The sequence below is a fragment of the Suricata suricatta genome, chromosome 1 (genome assembly GCF_006229205.1).
Source record: "Suricata suricatta isolate VVHF042 chromosome 1, meerkat_22Aug2017_6uvM2_HiC, whole genome shotgun sequence".
NCBI lineage: Eukaryota > Metazoa > Chordata > Mammalia > Carnivora > Herpestidae > Suricata > Suricata suricatta.
In genome coordinates, this window is record NC_043700.1 from 151,097,513 (window position 1) to 151,116,441 (window position 18,929).

The following is an 18,929-nucleotide window of genomic DNA, read 5'->3' on the forward strand; positions in this document are numbered from 1 at the left end:
CTCCTAAAATCATATTCAGCATTATTTGCATTGCACTCCGCATGTTCTCACAAATTTGACATCATGTTTCTTTCTTATAGGGGCAGAAATAAAGAGAGGACACAGCATTCTTAATACCTTGCTGAAGTTCTTTGGCAAGGGAATCCCACAAGGGAACTCCCCCTTTGCCCTCTGAACTCAAGGGTACTAAATCCACCCCCTCTTGCCCAGCTGCCCCCCAGCTTTGCATGGTGGACGGTGAGGTTGCAGAGACATGGAAGAGGTGAGCCCAAGACTCCCCTCCCCATATCCCCAGGGCACCCCAGCATGCCAGGTCAGGAGCACAGAAAGACAAAGGACTTGTATTTGATCTGCCGGTATTTCAGCCTGTTTCTGGACCCCCAGGCACCACAGAGAAGGAGCACACATCAAAAGACCGAGTTCAGCCAGTGAAGAACAGCTTGAGCAGCCTAAACGGGTTTCAGGTTTAGGGAGAAGGCTGAAAAAGGGTGTCTTCTCAAAACAAGTTTAGCAGGAAGCGGCAGTTAGTATCTACTCTCTAAGCAGCTCATTAAGCAGGCACGGTTAGAGCAGCCGATGGAGTTAGACGAGAGGACACGGTGTAACAAAGTCACAGGCCCAGCTTACTCTGCTGACCTTTGGGAGAGGGACAGGGACCTGGGCAGAAGAGGTGGCATGGCTCCTGTCTCCTAGTGAAAGCTTCAGCAGGGGTTCTCTCTGGGATGCCCAGCTCAGCCTTTGAGTTACCAGTTACTCCTCTAGGAGTGCTGGCGGGAGCTAGAAAGTGTTCTAAATCCCCTTAGACTGAGACCTCCTGTTGTCAGGGTCTGCCATCTCCCAATGCTCTTGAACGATGAGGGTATTTCTTCTGGTTATAACAGAAAGAATAATTCTTTAATGAGCTTCCCAGGAGAACCTGGCCTAACACTCTAATGCCAATCAGGATTTTTTTGCCACTATCACAAAAAAATAATATGCTGACATTTTTCTTCATAAGGGCACTTTTTAAAATACTGATGTTGGTCCACCCTGGCGCTTATGAGACAAACAAGCACATGTAACTGCAGTCTTGATGGAAGTAAATTCCAAAGATGGGATGGCTATTGTAACCAGTGGAAAAGCTAAAAGAAAACGGAAAAAGGAATAGATAGAAAAAGAACAGTAGAAATAAGGTACACGGGACACGGCTGAGAAATGGAGAGAGTGATGTTAAGAAATGACGGAGAAAATGAAATACAAGAGGCAGAGTGAGAGGAAGGTGCAGGCACATAGGAATCCCGTAGGGAGGAGGGGGTGGACCTGCAGGCACAAGACCTGAGGGTGGAGACGAAGGGAAGAGACGAGGGAGGGACGGAGGCAACGTCAATGTGTGTGTATATTAAAGGGATGATTTATGTCACAAATATGTTCATCCTGGCAAAACAAACACAATGCTATTGCCTTTGAGAATAACAGTGTGCATTTCTATAAGCCGCTGACTTAACATCCTATGAGAAAAAATAAATTCAGACTGGTGGCTGGGAGCTTAGGAGGATGGAGGACGGGAGGACCCAGGTCATCAAAGAGATGCTGGCTACATTTAGGGACGGAGCTGTAGCCTCTCTGTCCAGACAAAGGACTGTCTTCACAGACACCCTTGCAGCTGTCAGAGATGAGACCATAGAACAAGGCCAGGGTAGGACTTAGGGTCCAAGGCCATGGTCACCGATCCTCAGGTTCTCAAGGCCGAGAACATGCACCTGCATGTTTTCCCTTCTCTGCAGTTCCTGCTCCGAATGCTTCCTTCAGAGGACTCAAAGGAGACAGGGCTGTCGAGACACTGTGTGATTTATTGACAATTAAAAGGTGACTGCTAAAAACCTATTTGGCAATCTTGGGTGTCATGTGACTGGACTGTAGGGATCAATGTGAGTTTTCTGTGACTTTAACTCTGTTCATTATTCAGGCATTGTCACGAGAGGAACTTTGATAGAAGCAGTCACTGAAAACCAGACCGTGCAGATGGAGCCTGCCCTCATAAACCACTACCACACCCTCCACCTTTTTCTAACACCCACAGGCTCTTTATATGCACTACAGTTACAACCCGGGAAGAGGGCACACTGCCTGTCCTAAGGTCCATGCTGCTTGTGGCTGTAAATGTGGTCACTGTTAGGACTGGAATGTGAGCTGAAAGGGACTATATTTTACTCATTCAAATTGGGCCATTTTGTTGTAATATGGAATGCCAGAGAATGATGTTATAGGAATGCACATCCATATTTATGAGGCTGTTTCCTACGGTGTGGAAATTCCAAGCATCTCATATTCTGCAGCTCTCACACTGCCAGTATTTAGATTCCTCCAGATTTTTCATAGGCATCCTTCAGACCATGTCTGTGAGAACAAAGCAGAGAAGAACTCAGTTGCTGTCTCCTTGAGTGAACTACAGATACACCGTAGTTAAAATGAATTTTCAAAAAGAGGCAAAAGAAGAAAGAATATAGATTTAAAGACATCTGCTCTATGCAGAAGTGGCTAAGAGCAGATATTTATTCTCTGTGTCCTTGACAGCTGTGTAAGGTGTCAAAACCCTCAAACATATGACATGTAGGCATTTTTAAAGTGAAATCCAGCTCAGCAGGAGACAGCAGCTACTGAAAATGGAGGTTCTCCCTCCTGAGCTAAATAAATAGTCCACGGGGTAATAGAGTTCTTAGCATTTTCTGACAAAGGTGTGGTATAATTCTAAAAATCACCTGCAGGCTAACACTATGGTGCTCCTGCCCGAGTTTTACCATCAGTTGTTAGACACTTCATAGCCTGGTCTGATCTGAAATAAACAGGCACCTCCCTGATCCGTGCTCTGGGCAGCTGTAAGGAACGTCAAGGTCATTGCAGTCCAAATGCAATGAAGTATGAAACTTAGCAAACCACTCTGTGTGACAGCAGGTAAGCAGTGATTTCATACAGATGGCAAATTTTAAGAACTGGAGGGGCCAGATCATCCAGTATAGTCATCCTCTTATTTTTCAGATGGGGGAAATGTGGGTCAGAGAGGTTAAATGACTTCATTGCAGGCCACACAGCCAGGTGGTGGAGGCTTGGCCCAGGCTGTTTATTTCATCCATTGGCCATGGAACAACTGACTGTTATGTATTGGGTCTTCAAATAGGGCACCATTGTTGTTTCTGTCCCTATAACTGTTGTGTATATTGGAATTTGTTCTTCCTACAAACATGTATTAGCTTTTATACTCAAAAAAAAAAAAGTAATTTTTCTATTAAAGATTCAATCTTATGCCACAGAAATTTTGGCAGGTGATAAGATTCGCTTTATTCATAAAAGTGCAGGCTGATTTCTGCAGCATTCAGTCCTGTACTCAACAGAGAGATACAAACCGCCACCGTGCAACATAGGGGCAGCCTAGCTGCGATGATCACATGTGGACACTAGAGGGCAACCTTGCCAAACACAGTCAGTGCAGGCAGGTTCTGTGGGTTTCCAAGCTCTGGGAAGTTTCTTAGGCCAAAGAAAAATGGCTTTCTCTCTCTCTCTCCCTCTCTCTCTCTCTCTCTCTCTCTCTTTTTTTTTTTCTTTAACTGGCATTCCAAGAGAAATCTCACTTTAAAAGAATGTCTTAAGAATGGTGGCTAATCAGCTTGCCAGGACATCTACTGTCAAATAGGTGTTATCCATAACTTTTCTCTCTGTTTTTCTTTAACATACATACATACACAAAGACAATTTCAGACATAAAAAACATACATGCCTCTGACATAACTAAACACCCTCATTCCATGCTGGAGTCTATGAGGGGGCGGTCTCATGTTGCTTACTAAGCATCAATACCAGCATAACGTTGTCATGGAAAAATGCAAAGCATTCATGCAAGTTAATAAAGTCAACTACTATTTCTATGACTTACCAGGAACATACTGCTTAGTCGACTGAAAAATAAAGCACAGTCTTTTGGGGGTGATACAATTAAATCTTACGTCACTCCAAAAATCACATTTTCTATGATAATGGCTCCCATTTCCCTCCTCAAAGAGCAAAGCCTCTTTATTTTTTAAAAAAGATAACAATTGAGCTGTAGGGCAGACTGAATCCATACAGCAGAAGCAAAATTAGGCAGACCTCGTAGGAGAGGTATTGTCCAAAGGAGAACACTCTGATTAGTTATTCTGCTTTACTCACATTTTTCTTCCTGTTGTTAAAAGAACTGTTGCTTCAGGGAAGTTGGTTGTTTTACACTTTAATTGCGAGATCAGATTCTTTAAACTTGTGCCTTACAGGGTTAAGAGGAGTAAGAGGCACTCGCATACTTTTTACTGAGTTTCAGTAGTGCAGAACTGTATATTTTTTACAACTCCAAATCCCTTCCTGGAGTGGCAGTGGCATGCAGTGTTATGTTAGAACAGACATCACTTAAGACAACACACTATTATCAAATTTTTAAAGAACTCCTCAGAAGTCCTTATAAAGTACACCTGTTTCATGGACTGAACTCTGCAAGTCACTCCTCTTTGAAAGGGGATATTATGAGCCAGGGGTTAAGAACTTCTTAAGAATAACATTCTAGGAACCAAAAGACTTCAAGAAGGAAGGGTAAAGGGTGGTGTCAAGGTTTTTTTTTTTTTTTTTTTTTTTTTTGGCAATCACCATCCCTTTCTCTTCTCCAACCTGTGCCAAGTGACACCTTCTTTCTTCTTCTGAGGCTATAAAACATGGAGCAGCACAGCCAGGACAGAACCTGGTCTGGAAATGCTGGAATCTGAAGGAAGCACCTAGGTTAGCTCTGAGGGCTAGATGATGGCCTTTGGGCAGTGGCTGGCAGTAGGTATAAAGATCTAGGCAAGTCTGGGTGTGGTTCCAGGGTGTGGGCTATTTCCCCGCCTGCCATATGCTATGTTGAGCTGCGCGTGTGTGAATATGTAACCAAGCACAGGTCACAAAATGCATAGCTAATGTTCAGTAGAAAAAGAACATTTCAAGAAAATAGACAATTTCCTTTGAGTATAATGCTTCATTGTATCGGCAACTATTCAAGCCAGCTGTTTCTTTTTTTTTTTTTTTTCTCTTTCATTCATTTATACATTTGTTATTGTAGACTTACAGACAGATGGAAACCAGCAAACCCGAGTCCCTGTTCATAATCTGGATCGCCTCCAGGCCTTCCCATCTCAGAGGAGTGCTTGCTTAGGCGCGTCTGTCGGGGGAGTGAATGCTAGCTACCGAGATCTCAGGCAAACCTGCATGGTCAGATCCCGGTGTCTGCTCCCCTTGCTTTTCTTAGATTTCCCATGATCTCCATCACATTTAGTGAATACTTATTTTATTTTCTTTATTAAGGAGTGACCACCTGAGTCAATTTTACGTAGAAAAAGTTGCTGAACTCGGCAGTGTAACCAGGAGGGAGGTCTAAGGGCTTCCTGGCATTCCCCCAAGACACCACAGCTGAGGGGAGCCAGGTTTACAAGTACTGCAAGTAATAGAGTCTCACCATTCACTGTCCAAGGATGGAGACCTGCTGTGCATGCCCTCAGCTCCCAGTCAACCCTGTGCTTTAGATTGTGGCCAACATTTAATGGTTGCTTTTCCAATTCTCCCCTCACCCCCAGTTCTACAGCTTCTTTTGTACCTGCCCTCATGATATGAAGTTAAAAGTGAAGGAACAGCCTGAGAGAAAAGGAGAGGGGGTGTTATGCAGGTGGGTACTGTGGAGACAATGTACCTCTCACAGGTGGATGGAAAGCTTCCCGAGAACAGAATAAGGTTCAAGAAAGCAAAAATTCTCACCAGAAGCTACCTCTGGTTCTCCTGGTCCATATTCAAGGCCACTCTGGGGATTCTCCCACTTCCCGCCATGGCTGGGGCCCCTCCTATGGCTCTGACTTTCCAGTCTCAAGCTGTCTTACCTGAAGAGTTTTGACTTTGCCCAGGATGTTGTCCTGTGACATTGCTTGAACTGTCTGCTCACTTTCTGCTCCCCCATCAGGGATAAAAATACTGTCATGGGAAAATGCCCGGGTTCCCATAGAATAGTTGAAGGACCTGGAATGCAAATCATGTGCTCCGTTTTATTAGGATGATAATATTTCTTTTGGCAATTCAGTTTCCTGTTCCGCCTGATTTATGGGGCTCCACCCATCACCCCTGTCTCATTCAGAATGCACTTCCAGCATTGTATCCTTTTCTAAGGATCAGGCAAGTAGCTTGGGTGGACGAAAGGGTCTCAGAGAAATACGGAAGCATGTGTCCAACACAATGTTTTAGAGCCACTCAGTGAGAGAACTCAACGACAGCTATTTACTTGTAGAGGACCCAGGACAGAAGGCACTGCAGGAATTTTAACTGAAGAAGCCCATGTCCTGGTGAGCTGTCACTACCAGTTTTCCCCCAGTAAGTCCTGTCAACCAGCAATTTTTAAGTAACGTGGAGATCTAAAAGTTAGAGGCAAGAGATTCCTTCTTTTGGATTACAATCAAACTGTCAGAAAGATACATACATCTAAAACGAAGACTTGACAAAGATTAAAATTGCTGATAGGGACTACACAGATAGTTTCTTGGGCTAGACTCTTTAAGAGAAAGGTGTCTTAGCGCAATTTTGATGAGCTTCATGGACACTGAGCAGCTTATAAGTAGTAGGTACCCAATGATAAACACTTTCCCGTTGAAGGGTTACACTTTGACAAGTCCAGACTTCCCAGGCAGAATCACACACTCTCTGTAAGGCAAGAAAGCACTTCCCTCTTTCCCTTCTCAGGAAGGGGTCCCACTTGGAGGTTTTATCAAGTGACCAAGTGCCAGCATTAGCGAAAAGGTGCCTCCAGCTAGTGCTCTTAAACTGAATTACAAAAATGGAGTGGGCAGGGTCCTGACCAAATCTAGACTGAGCAGGGAAGACTGGGTACCAAATCATATCTTCTAATTTGCCAAATTACAGGCAGCATGGTAAAAAAGCACATGAGGTTTAGAAATAAAACACTTGGGTGTGAGCCACCTGGCTGTGTGATCTTTGTCAATAATAATAGTAATAGCCAAGAACAGCCCTCACCTTGGTGAAAAACTGTGCCAACAGCTTCGCTTTCATTATTTCATCACTAATCCCTTGTTGCAGATGAAACTCGGGGTAAATTATCTTATCTAAAGTCATCCAAACAGAAGTAGTAGAGTGAGGAAATGAATTCAGAGCTGCTGAGTACAGTCCTTCACTAGCTAGCTTAAGTGTCTGTCTTAAAGCAGTGGAAGGTCTCAGCGTCTTCTCTCCCATGAGTGAAATGGGATGTAGATGGGCCAGTGGGAGAGGAAGACAGGATGCAAATGCCACATGGGCTGGAATACAGGAGATTTAGAGATGCTAAACAGCCAGATGAATGGGTGAGCCTTCAGCTAAATTGCACCACATGCTGTAAAATGGGAACCCACTTTATGAAATACGAGACACTGTTTAGGATATAAATATGAAAAGAATTAAATAGATCATTATCTCCCTGTCTTCAGAGACTTTGTGACCTGTGTTACAAAATGAACATCCAGGTTTACCTAAAGAAGCTACAGAATAAACTTTTCATTTAAAGAATCAAATCTTTTAATATCCTATTTAAACTTCTCTCTCAGATCCCTGGCTATGATCCAGGTGGGAGAAGAGGTAACCGACTTCATTTCTACTTAGTGTATTTACAGATGGCTTATACACCCATGCTTTCAAACACTCTTACAAAACATCTAGAAACAAGTCCACTTTAGAAGCTTAATGTTTACTAATGACCGACAGTTATGTGGCCAACATGACGTTGGTGTTAGACCAAGTCCCATTCCAGTTTCTATGTCAACCCTGCTTAAATCATGAACTTCATCTCCCCGATCCCATTGCTTTTCCAAGTAGGCTGAGGAGTGACACTGTCCTACTTTTCTGTGTTGTCCCAAATGTTCCTTGTTGCCCACCACACTTTAATGTTCACCCATTCCCCACTTCCAGATAACTGTACTGAAAAACAGAGAAAAAGAACAGTAACAATCGCAGTAGTAGTAATTATAGTAAGAGAGGTAGTCACCATTGTAATATTAACACTGGCTAAATGTTATCAAGCCCATCTTGCTATGTCCCTTGCATAGCGAAGTCTTTTTTAAAGTTTATTTGATTATTTTGAGAGAGAAAGAATGAGCATGACTCGGGGAGGGGCAGAGAGAGAGAGAGAGAGAGAGAAAGAGAGAATTCCAAGCAGACTCCTCACTGTCAGCACAGAGCATGGCATGGGGCTGAAACTCACAAACTGTGAGGACATGACCTGAGCCACCCAGGTGCTCCCTAAGTCCTTTTAATATGTAATATTTAAACCTTATGTGGGAGGCATTATTATTACAGATAAAGCCTGTATCTATTATTATGGATGGGCCTATTTACAGATGAAGAAACTAAGGCTTGAAGACAGATGGGCCTTTTTACAGATGAAGAAACTAAGTCTTGCTATAAATTGACTATAGATATGTGGATCTGTTTCTGGCCTCACTTCCAGTGGTCAATTTGTCTATTTTTATAGCAATAATCCCATGCTGTCTTAATTACTATAGCTTTTTAATGAGTCTCAGTATCTAGTAGTTTAATTTCTCCAGCTTTGATTTTTTTTCAAGATGGCTATTCTTATCTCTGTATTTCTACATAAATTTACACACACAGAGTCCAACACGCTCCTAGAATTACTTTCATGATGTCATTAGATCTACAGATAAATTCTGGGATAACTAACATCTTCACAGTATTTGATCTTTTAATCCATGAACATCAGATACCCCTTTGTTTATATCCCTCTTACTTTCTCTCAATAATGTCTTGAAGTTTGTGTGTAGAGGTCTTATATGTATTGTCATAGATTTATTCCTACATATTTGATGTTTCTGAACTGACTATAAATGGCATATATAGGTTTAAATTTTTATTTTCCAATGGTTTATTGGTAGAATATTAAAATACAATTGATCTTTGTATATTCTTAAAACTAGGCTTAGCTAAATTTATTAATTATAATAATATGACTTGATTCTTTTGGATTTTCTATGACTACAAGCAAGTTGCCTGTGACAAAAGGCAGTTTTATTTCTTTTTTTTTTTTTTAAGTTTATTTATTTTGAGGGAGAGAGCATGTGCATGCAAACAGGGTAGTGTCAGAGAAACAGAGAGAGAGAGAATCCCAAACAGGCCTCACACTCAGCACAGAGCCCAATATAGGGCTTGATCCCATGACTGTGAGACCATGACCTAAGCAGAAACCAAGAGTTGGATGCCCAACTGACGGAGCCACCCAGGTGCCCCTTATTTCATTATTTTAAATCCATCTTTCTTCCCTTCCTTCCTTCCTTCCTTCTCCCTCTTCCTTCCTCCCTCCCTCCCTCTCTCCCTTCCTTCCTTTCTTCCTTCCTTCCCCCTCTTCCTTCTTCCCTTCCTTTCATTTTTTGGTCACAGTGCATTAGTTAGGAACTTCATACAAAGTTGAACAGAAGTGATGGTGGACTTCATCGTGTTCTCAAACTAATCAAAAATGTATTCAATATTTTACCATTAAGTTATGCTGTTACCTATAAAATTTCTGTTGGTTATATTACTGCTTCTTTGAAAAGGCAGGTAGTCTATCTTTTGTTTATTTCTATCTTTTTTCTTTATTTTAAATTTGTTTATTTAAATTCAGGTTATTTAATATACAGTGTAGTACTGGTTTCAGGAGTAGAACCCAGTGATTCATCACTTACGTGTAATACCCAGAATTCATCTCAACAAGTGCTCTCCTTAATTCCCATCACCCATTTAACCCATCCCCCCACCTACCTCCTCTCTAGAAACCCCCAGTTTGTTCTCTGTATTTAAGAGTCTCTTATGGTTTGCTTCCCTCTCTGTTTTTATCTTATTTTTCCTTCCCTTCCCCTAGGTTCATCTGTTGTGTTTCTTTAATTCAACATATGAGTGAAATTATATATTTGTCGTTCTCTGCCTGACTTATTTTGCTTAGTAGAATATACTCTAGTTCCATCCATATTGTTGCAAATGGCAAGATTTCATTCTTTTTGATTGCTGAGTAGGATTCCATATATATATATATATACACACACACACACACTACATCATCTTTATCCATTCATCAGTCAATGGATGTTTGGACTCTTTCATAATTTGGCAACTGTTGATGAGATTGCTATAGACATTGGGGTGCATGTGCCCCTTGAAATCACCATTTTTGTATCATGTGGCTAAAAACCTAGTAGTGTAATTTTTGGATTGTAAGGTAGTTCAAAACAGTATGGTACTGGCACAAAAGCAGACACATGGATCAATGGAACAGAATAGAAAACCCAGAAATGGACCCACAAATGTATGGCCAACTAATCTTCAACAAAGCAGGAAAGAGTATCCAATGGAAAAAAGTCTCTTCAGCAAATGGTGCTGGGAAAACTAGACAGTGACATGCAGAAGAATGAAGCTGGACCACTTTCTTACACCATACATAAAATTAAAAGTAGATGAAAGACCTAAATGTGAAACAGGAAACGATCAAAATCCTAGAGGAGAAAAGAGCAACAACCTCTTTGGTCTCAGCCGTAGCAACTTCTTACTAGACATGTCTCTGGATGCAATGCAAACAAAAGCAAAAATGAACTACTGGGACCTCATCAAGATAAAAAGCTTCTGCACAACAAATGAATCAATCAGCAAAACTAAAAGGCAATGGATGGAATGGAAGAAGATAATTGCAAATGACATTATCAGATAAAGGTTTAGTATCCAAAATCTATAAAGAACTCATCAAACTCAACACCCAAAAAACAGAAAATCCAGTAAAGAAATGGACAGAAAACACGAATAGATACTTTTCCAAAGAAGACATCCAGATGGCTAACAGACACATGAAAAGATGTTCAACATCACTCATCATCAGAGAAATACAAATCAAAGCCACAAGGAAATACTACCTCACACCTGTCAGAATGGCTAAAATTAAGAACTCAGGCATCAACAGATGCTGGTGAGGATCTGGAGAGAGGATCTCACTGTTGGTGAGAATGCAAACTGGTGCAGCCACTCTGGAGAATACTATTTTTCATGCATCCTCAAAAAAATATCATCCTTTATTTACAGCTGATATTAAGGTTTTTCTCTTTGCATTGGTTTAAAGCAGTTTTATTCTGCTGAGGCCAGGTATGGATTTCCTCTACTTTATCCATCTGGGGATACATAATACTTCTTAAACCTGTTGCCTGGTGTCTTTCATCAGTTTTGGGAAATTCTAAGCCACAATTCCTTCAGATATTGCTTCTACCCCTTTTTCCCTTTATTTCCTCACCCCCTGATTCTCTGTTAGAATGCTTCCCCATGCGCCTTTTGTCCTTAAGCTATTTTCTGTACCTGTTATTCTTTTTACTCAATATGATTCAGTCTGAATTTTTCTACAGAACATGCCTTCAGGTCATTAATTCTCTCTCTAGTTGTGTCAAATCTGCTGTTAAAATGATCTGTTGAGTGCTTAATTCCAGTAGCATCTTTCATATCTAGATTTCCATTTGATTCTTTTTAATAGATTCTAGTTGTCTGGTGAAATTCTCTATCTTGACAACTATTCTACTGAATATACTAATCACAATTATTTAAGTATCTCTATCTGAATCTCCAATATCTTTATCACCTTTCGGTCTGCTTTTATTATTTTGTTTTTCTCATAGTCTGTTTCTCAGCTGCCTGATAATTTTTTGATTGAATTTTATATATCCTGAATGAAATACTGTAGAGCCTGGGTTCTCTCTGATTCACCCACTCCCTCACCCACTGGCAGAGAAGCAAATCACCTGAATCCAATCAGGGACTGAGCCGATCATGGCTAGTAAGCAATCTTTGTAAGGCTCAGACTGCTTCTGCTTTTCCCCACTTGGAGGGTATAGGCCTCCTGCTCTCCCACTGACAGCCTAGATTGCTTCCTCAAGTCCCCCTCCTCGATAGTCCCTAAATCCCAATTTTCATCTTTCCAACACCACAGAATGTCTGACCTACCTTTCAGACTCTGTTCTTGTGCAGCTTTACTTTTTTTTTTTTGAGACAGAGACAGAACATGAGAGGGGGAGGGGCAGAGAGAGAAGGAGACACAGAACCAGAAGCAGGCTCCAGACTCTGAGCTAGCTGTCAGCACAGAGCCTGACGCGGGGCTCAAACCCACGAACGTGAGATCTGACCTGAGCCGAAGTCGGAGGCCTAACCGACTGAGCCACCCAGGCGCCCCATTGTGCAGCTTTACAGACAAATTTGTCAAAAGGAAAATTGTTGCCTAGATTTAGATTCATTCTTCTGAGTTTCTCTTCCCTTGTGGATTTCAGTCCCGTAAGTCCTGGCTATCTTAGCAGCCTCAAACTCCAATTTTTGTATTCCAGGCTCCCCAGGAGAGTGCCTACTGCTCCACTGCCTTCTCCTCTTGGCAGTCACCCTCTGGCTTCTTTGTCTCTTGCTCTCTACCAAGAGTCAATGCTCACAGGAGAGAAGCAATATCAAGAAAGTTGGGCTCACCTCAGTGGGCTTTCATTCTCTCCAGGAACTCACTGTTCAAATCTGGTGCACTAGAAGCAATCTGATGTCTATAAACAGATGTCTTTGTTTTAATATTCAATCTGTATTTCTAGTTGTTCTTAGTGGTAGTTCTGATTTGTTACAAGCTATTTCATCACAGCCAGAAATAGAAGTGATAAATAACTTTTTGATGCCTATTACGTTTCTACATTTGTCAGAACCTACTTATTTATATGGCCTTTACTCTTGAGGGGATTACTTTTCAAGGTGACTAAAAACATTTCTACCTTTTTCTTCTTATATTTGGTTTTTGTCCTATTTTAAAGCTCTGAGAAGAAACAGTGGGGGAGAATGGTACCTGGTTTACTAGTTACGTGAATGAATACTCTTCTAAATATTTCAGTTTACATAATGCAAATCAACATTAAATCCTTGGTAATTTGTAAAACTTAAAATTTTTGGTAATCATGGTTACCAGTTCTGGCTCCAAACAACTCTACAATGTAGATTATTTCCTTTTCTCTGAAGGGGAAGCTGAGACAAAGAATAGGTAAAAGCCCTGCCCAAAGTTCCAGAATTTGAGGCAGGGCTGGAATTTAAACTGAATAGGCCACGTGTGGAGATCTCAGCTTGAAACTATGTTCTTATGAACAAAGAGCTTGGTAGAATCATTGTCCTTAATAGCTGGGAACTGGGAATTACATGATTGGGAGGTAGAGGGGCAATTTAACACAAATTGTACCTTAGCAGAGTTCATCTGGACTTCTTTATTCTTGACATTTAAAGATCTTTCACAATTGATTGTGAAGCAGGCCAGTCCTCCCCGCTTTCTTTTATTATGAGTGAGCCTAGAGGCAGGGGCCTCAAAGCTGCAACTTTCCCTCAGGCTTTATGTTCTCAAATGGAAAAAACAGGGCTTGCTGTGTGGGAACCTTCTCTTCAGATGCTGAGAACACAGAGCAGCCTCTTGATCATGAGGAGAGAAGTATAAAGACCTCTAAAATTCCCTAGATTTTTAACTTCTAACTGAAGGATTGTCAATACATTGAAGAGTCCTTTAAATTTTAACAAGATCTGAAGTCATATGTAAAGCAAATGTAGTAAAAGCAAACTCTAGAAGGAGAAGAGAGGCCCACTTGGGAAATTTATAACAACACTGGTCCCTGAAGAACAGTCTTCATTAGTTCAGGGAAGAATCACAGTCACACCTTAGAAGGGCTAGAAAAATGGTCCCTTTAGACTTGGGAGGTCCAGGCAGCAGAAGTTCCTGTGGCCCTAGGGACAGAAAGCATGGCTGAGATGTCATAACGCTCATTTCTGTATCTGCGTTGGCTTTGTTGCTGTTGTCATTGGTGTTACTGTTATTGGTGGAGAGGTTCAGATTTCAAACATCTAATCAGAGGCATCCAGTCAGCCGACACACATCAGCTTTCGGTCTTTCTCTTCAACTCTTCACTGACTCTTATGGTTATCTTTTCAAAGGCACAGATGATACATGACCCGCTGTACTCTTCTGGTTTTTGTAAGAGTCACCTTAAGGTGGCAACCGAGTGGCCATTTTGCTGTAGGTCAGAGAAGAACTCCCTGCACCGATGATACCCACCCCCCCTCACCTGCAGACCTGGAAGGTCCTGTGCCAGTTTGAAAATAGCCAATCATGAAGCTCCAGCTTCCCATCACCTTGACAGAGGAGGCAACCTATTCCATCCCGCCACGTCCCTGAAATGCCCTTATTTGATAATCTGCCCTCCCAAGATCAAACCCAGAACCCCCTCACCCATAAACCCCCCCCGCCCATTGCCTACCAGGTGGGACTTCCCTGACTCCCCACTCCCAGGGTCATGAAACTTCACCCGGGAATCGCAGATCCCAATAAAGGCTTTCTTGGCTCCATAACTTAGTCTCTTTCTTTCCTCTCATCTCTGCCTCCATCTATTAAATCTTACAGTTTTAACAGTCACTTAAAAAAACTGTCTACGTGTCTTCAATATTACATGCTCCTCTCCCCACATGTCTCTAGCCACAAAGACCTGACCACTTGCCTGTCCCACTGTCTACAAACTCAATATCATCAGTGAAACCAAAGTCATCAGTGTTTCCCACAAAGCTCCCATCTTTCCTATTTCTTTGTTACTGTCATCTCTCAGGCTCCGTACTGTATGATTTTATGAGAGGACAGGTCCAGGTTAGGGGAGAGCTATCGGGCACTGGACCTTAATGAATAATATCATCTGTCCTTTCAATTCAGAGTTCCTTCAAAAACAATGTAGAAATCTAGGGGTATGACTGAGGACTCGGAGCTGCAAGACCCACTCCAAGCCTGCGCTCCATTCTGCTGGCCCAGGCTCCTCTCTTGCTGCACTCAGAAGTGCAGGCTCGCCAGGGCTCCAGTATGTCTCTCCAAGGAAGCCAGCAGCTGGAGGGGGAGCTGCTAGTCCGGGGCACCGTCCACTGTGACAGGTGGCAGTTCTTGTAAAGCCAACAGTCCCTGCTTGAAGGGCTTTCTGTGATGGGGGGTGGGGGGGTGAGTCCACGACAGCAGGAGCTGAGGCCCGGAAGGCAAGAGAGGGACTTAATCAAGATAGAAGCAAAACCAGAACTTGGGCTCCAGAGTCACAGCTGACAGAGCTTTCCATCTTAACTCTCGATGTTTGTAGGTATTTGGATTTCTTTGGGAATAAAGATGCTATGCGAACAGCTGCTTGCCCATGATAAGAATGTAGTATTAGGAGACTCCCAGTTCACCCATGACTGCAAACCTTATACAAAAGAAGATGAACCAGTTTTGCTGCTTAACTACCAACGCTGTCAACACCAAATGAGATCCCAGCATTCGTGAATTTTTTTTATATTTACATATTCACCAAGATTTTTTGTTATAGTAAAATATACTTAAAATATGTTACATTAGCCATTTTTAAATGTACAGTTCAGTGGCACTAAGTACATTCACAAGAACCCATCTAGAACTTTTCATCATCCCAAACTGAAACTCTATACCCATTCAGCAATAACTATCCAACTCCCCTTCCCCCAGCTTCTGGTAACCTTTGTCCTCTTTTCTGCATCTATGAATTGGACTATTTACTCCAGGTACCTCCTAAAAGTGGAATCATACAACATTTGTCCTTTTGTGTCTGGCTTATGTCACTTAGCATAATGTCTTCAAGGTTTATCCATGTAGCATGTATCAGAACTTCATCATTTTTTGTTTTGGAATTTCATCATTGTTAAAGGCTGAGAATATTCTACTACATCTCTAATATATCACATTTTGTTTACTCATTCATCTGTGGATAAACATTTTGTTTTTACCTTTTGGCCAATGTGACTTAATGCTGCTATGAACAGTGGTATTAATCAAGATTTTTTTAAAGTTTATTTCTTTATTTTGAGAGAGACAGAGACAGTGTGAATGGGGGAGGGGCAGAGAGAGAGAGGGAGAGAATCCCAAGCAGGCTCCTCACTGTCAGTGCAGAGCCCAACACAGAATTTGAACTCACCAAACTGTGAGATCAAGACCTGAGCCAAAATCAAGAGTTGGGTGCTCAATCAACTGAGCTACCAAGGCACCCCTTAAGATTTTAAAAAATGTATGATTATCGCATCATGACTCATAACTATGTGTAGACATGGCTGAAAGGTAAGTAGATATGCCCTATGTTCTCATTTCACACTAAAGAGTTGACATCACTTTCATATCCTCTACCCAAACTAAACAGTCATTCTCCGTAAAGTCAGCCTCCATAGTAGAGGCTTTACAGGACAAAAGAAGAAAAAAAAGAGGAGGAAGAGAAGAGGGAGGAAGAAGACAAAACTTCTTGATATTTGCCTAAAATCATGGGAAATTTGGAGGTGAAATGCTTGAAAAGCTGATAGTGGTATGTAAGTCACAGAGCAGCAGTCGCTAGGGTTCACCCCAGGAGGTTGAAACACCACGAACAGGACAATTGACTGGAGACCAGAGGCTTCTAATAGGTTGAGCCAATTCTAAGAGAAGGTGTGATTATTAGCACTGAGACAAATTTGGGAGTGGCTTAGGGGGTCTTCTTCTCTCTGTCTTATTATATTTAAAGACCTTTGATCTAAGTCATTATTGGTTTGGAAGGAGAGGAAGAAAGACACTGCTGTTCCTCCCCAACTCCACCTCCTTCTCTTTCATTTACCCAGTCAGCTGTACTGACTGTCATAATTCTACCTAGAACCTCTAAAGGGCATTTAAGCTTAAATAATATAGTACTCTTGGGTGCACTTCGGCAGCACACTGACCAAAAAACAGGGCTGTTTTGAAGGGCCCATTTCTGTGCTTGAAGTTGTAAAAGATTTCAGAAAACTCAGCTGAGGCCTGGATGCATTATAACCCCACTCTGCTGTAATACACAACACTGGATTATTATGCTAGTAACCATGCCAAAAACAATGTAAAGTTCACACACTTAACCTCTGCCCAGGAGAAGCTTTATTTTTATTATTTTTAATTTTAAAATGACTTCTAAAATCACTGCAAATGTGGTATGAATAGCTTTTGTTTTCCCAGACCCCTGGAAGCAAAGTTGCTGGCACGGTGCTCTCACCCCCCAACCCAGGTAGACAGTGGAGGCTCGGAGGCTTTGTCCTCGGACACATAAGAAGATGTGTGCAGGAAACCTCAGAAGCAAGTGGAAGAACCGCTAAGGGCAGTTTAAGGGCCAATGAGTGTCTAATTGTCACTGTTACCCTGGTTTTACCCCCAGCCTGTTGTAACAGGACTGACATCTATAAACAGTCTCCAACTGAATGAAGTCCTCTGCAATTCCGCTTCCTCTCAAACCCCACACTAACCTTAAAGTAGTTAATCTGCCAGCTCAGAAACTTCCAGCAGTTCCCTTTTGCTAAAATCTTCCAAGACGACGCTGCAATGGTTACAATGGTTACTGGCCCACAAAGCTCTGCACGACGGGGCCCTAAACTACTCTGGCTCTATGTTGGAGGGAGTGTAGTGGAGGGAGTTTGTGCTCAGACTCAGTGTGTGAGTCTGCCTACTCCTGAAACCCGGGTCTCCTACTTACCAGCTGTGTGGTCTTCAGCAAGTCACTAATTCTCCATGTGTCTGTTTCCCTATCTGTAAATGGGGATGATAAGAGGACCTCCCTCACAAAGCTACTATTACGATTAAATGAGTTATATTATGTGAAAGCACTGAGAACACTGTAAGCACTAACATAAGTGTTACCCATTACTACCAAATGTTACCCTAGGCATACTGTAAGACAAACCACTCAGTTCCCCAAATACCCCCTCTGGGCTCTATCATTGCACGGGCTCTTCCTTTCCATGGACTGACCAATGCCAATCTCTTGGTTCAGCCCTACTCATCCTTCAAGGTCCAGCTCAAATCTTATCAACCCCCCCCACACAGCCACTCCTGCTTCCTGGAAGAAAGGCCAATGCACATATCTCTTACTGTTTTGTTATGGTTCCTATGATCATGCCTTAAATAAGAGAGAAAAAGAAGTGCTGTGCATATTATAAAGTGCTACACAGATGTGATTTCAGCACTAATGGGACCATCTTCTCTCCACCACAGTACTTGGAGCCGCATGAGGGCAGGGATCACAGCTGTTACCTTTGTTTCTCCCACGTGCTTTGTCCAATAAAATATGTGAGTAAAGCTTTTCAATGGAAGAGTAAATGATTAATACCGTAGAACAGATAATCAGATGGGTTTTCCATGGAGAGGTCACTGAGGGAAGGAAGAGCCCGAGGCAAATGTGTTGATGGGAGGAGGGGGAGTATTTTCAGACCATGTGCATTTTTCAGGTTTGGCAGGCCTACGCCGAGGCCACTGTGGGGAACTCTGAGAAGCCAGCTGGTGGGCAAGTCAGGAGGATGTTCAGCATCTTTAAAGGCTTCTTCTGGGGGACTTCTCTTCAATTCAAACTGGGGAAGTGTTTCAGGCTTTTCTTCCCACCTTCTATGTCAAACCCCCTCTCTCTCTCACCTAGTTTTCCTGGTTTCATCAGTGTCTGTCACAACAGAAACTAACCTTGTCATGCCCAACCAATAGAAAATTTACTAGAAGGACAGTGGGGGCTCAAAGAACAAAGGAAGCTGGGGCCAAAGCTTAGAAAAAGACAGGAGTTAGCACTGGAGCATCTGGGCATCAGGAACCACAGCAGCCACCATGCCACAGGAAGAGCCTGGTTATGGGCTGCCACCACAGTTATGTCTCTTCTGTCCTTGAGCACTTGCCATGTCCAAGCCCAGGAAAGAAAGATCAACTGGCAAGAGGTGGGGGGAGAGGGTGTCACATGCTCATGCCAGGCTGCAGTTGGGGGAAAGTGGAGGATCTGGCCCTTTTGACTTCTGTCATTGAGGCAGGCACTATGTCCTATGAGAGATAGACACAGAGAGGCAAACTTATG

At 42.4% G+C, this 18,929-nt stretch overlaps 1 protein-coding gene across 5 annotated transcripts in view; it reads right to left on the reverse strand.

Annotated features, from left to right (window-relative positions):
• Positions 1-18,929, reverse strand: part of KIAA1211 (KIAA1211 ortholog) — a 259,149-nt gene that overhangs the window by 23,154 nt on the left and 217,066 nt on the right. For 3 of the 5 annotated variants that reach the window (XM_029945593.1, XM_029945569.1, XM_029945584.1), the window contains exon 3: positions 5,901-6,036. The exons of 1 other annotated variant lie outside the window; for it this stretch is intronic. In XM_029945593.1, the coding sequence (XP_029801453.1) occupies positions 5,901-6,020 (120 nt within the window). In that variant the 5' untranslated portion in view covers positions 6,021-6,036. Of the gene's footprint in view, positions 1-3,907; positions 3,930-5,900; positions 6,037-18,929 lie in introns of all 5 variants that reach the window. One more of the 5 variants, XM_029945573.1, reaches the window with a different exon arrangement.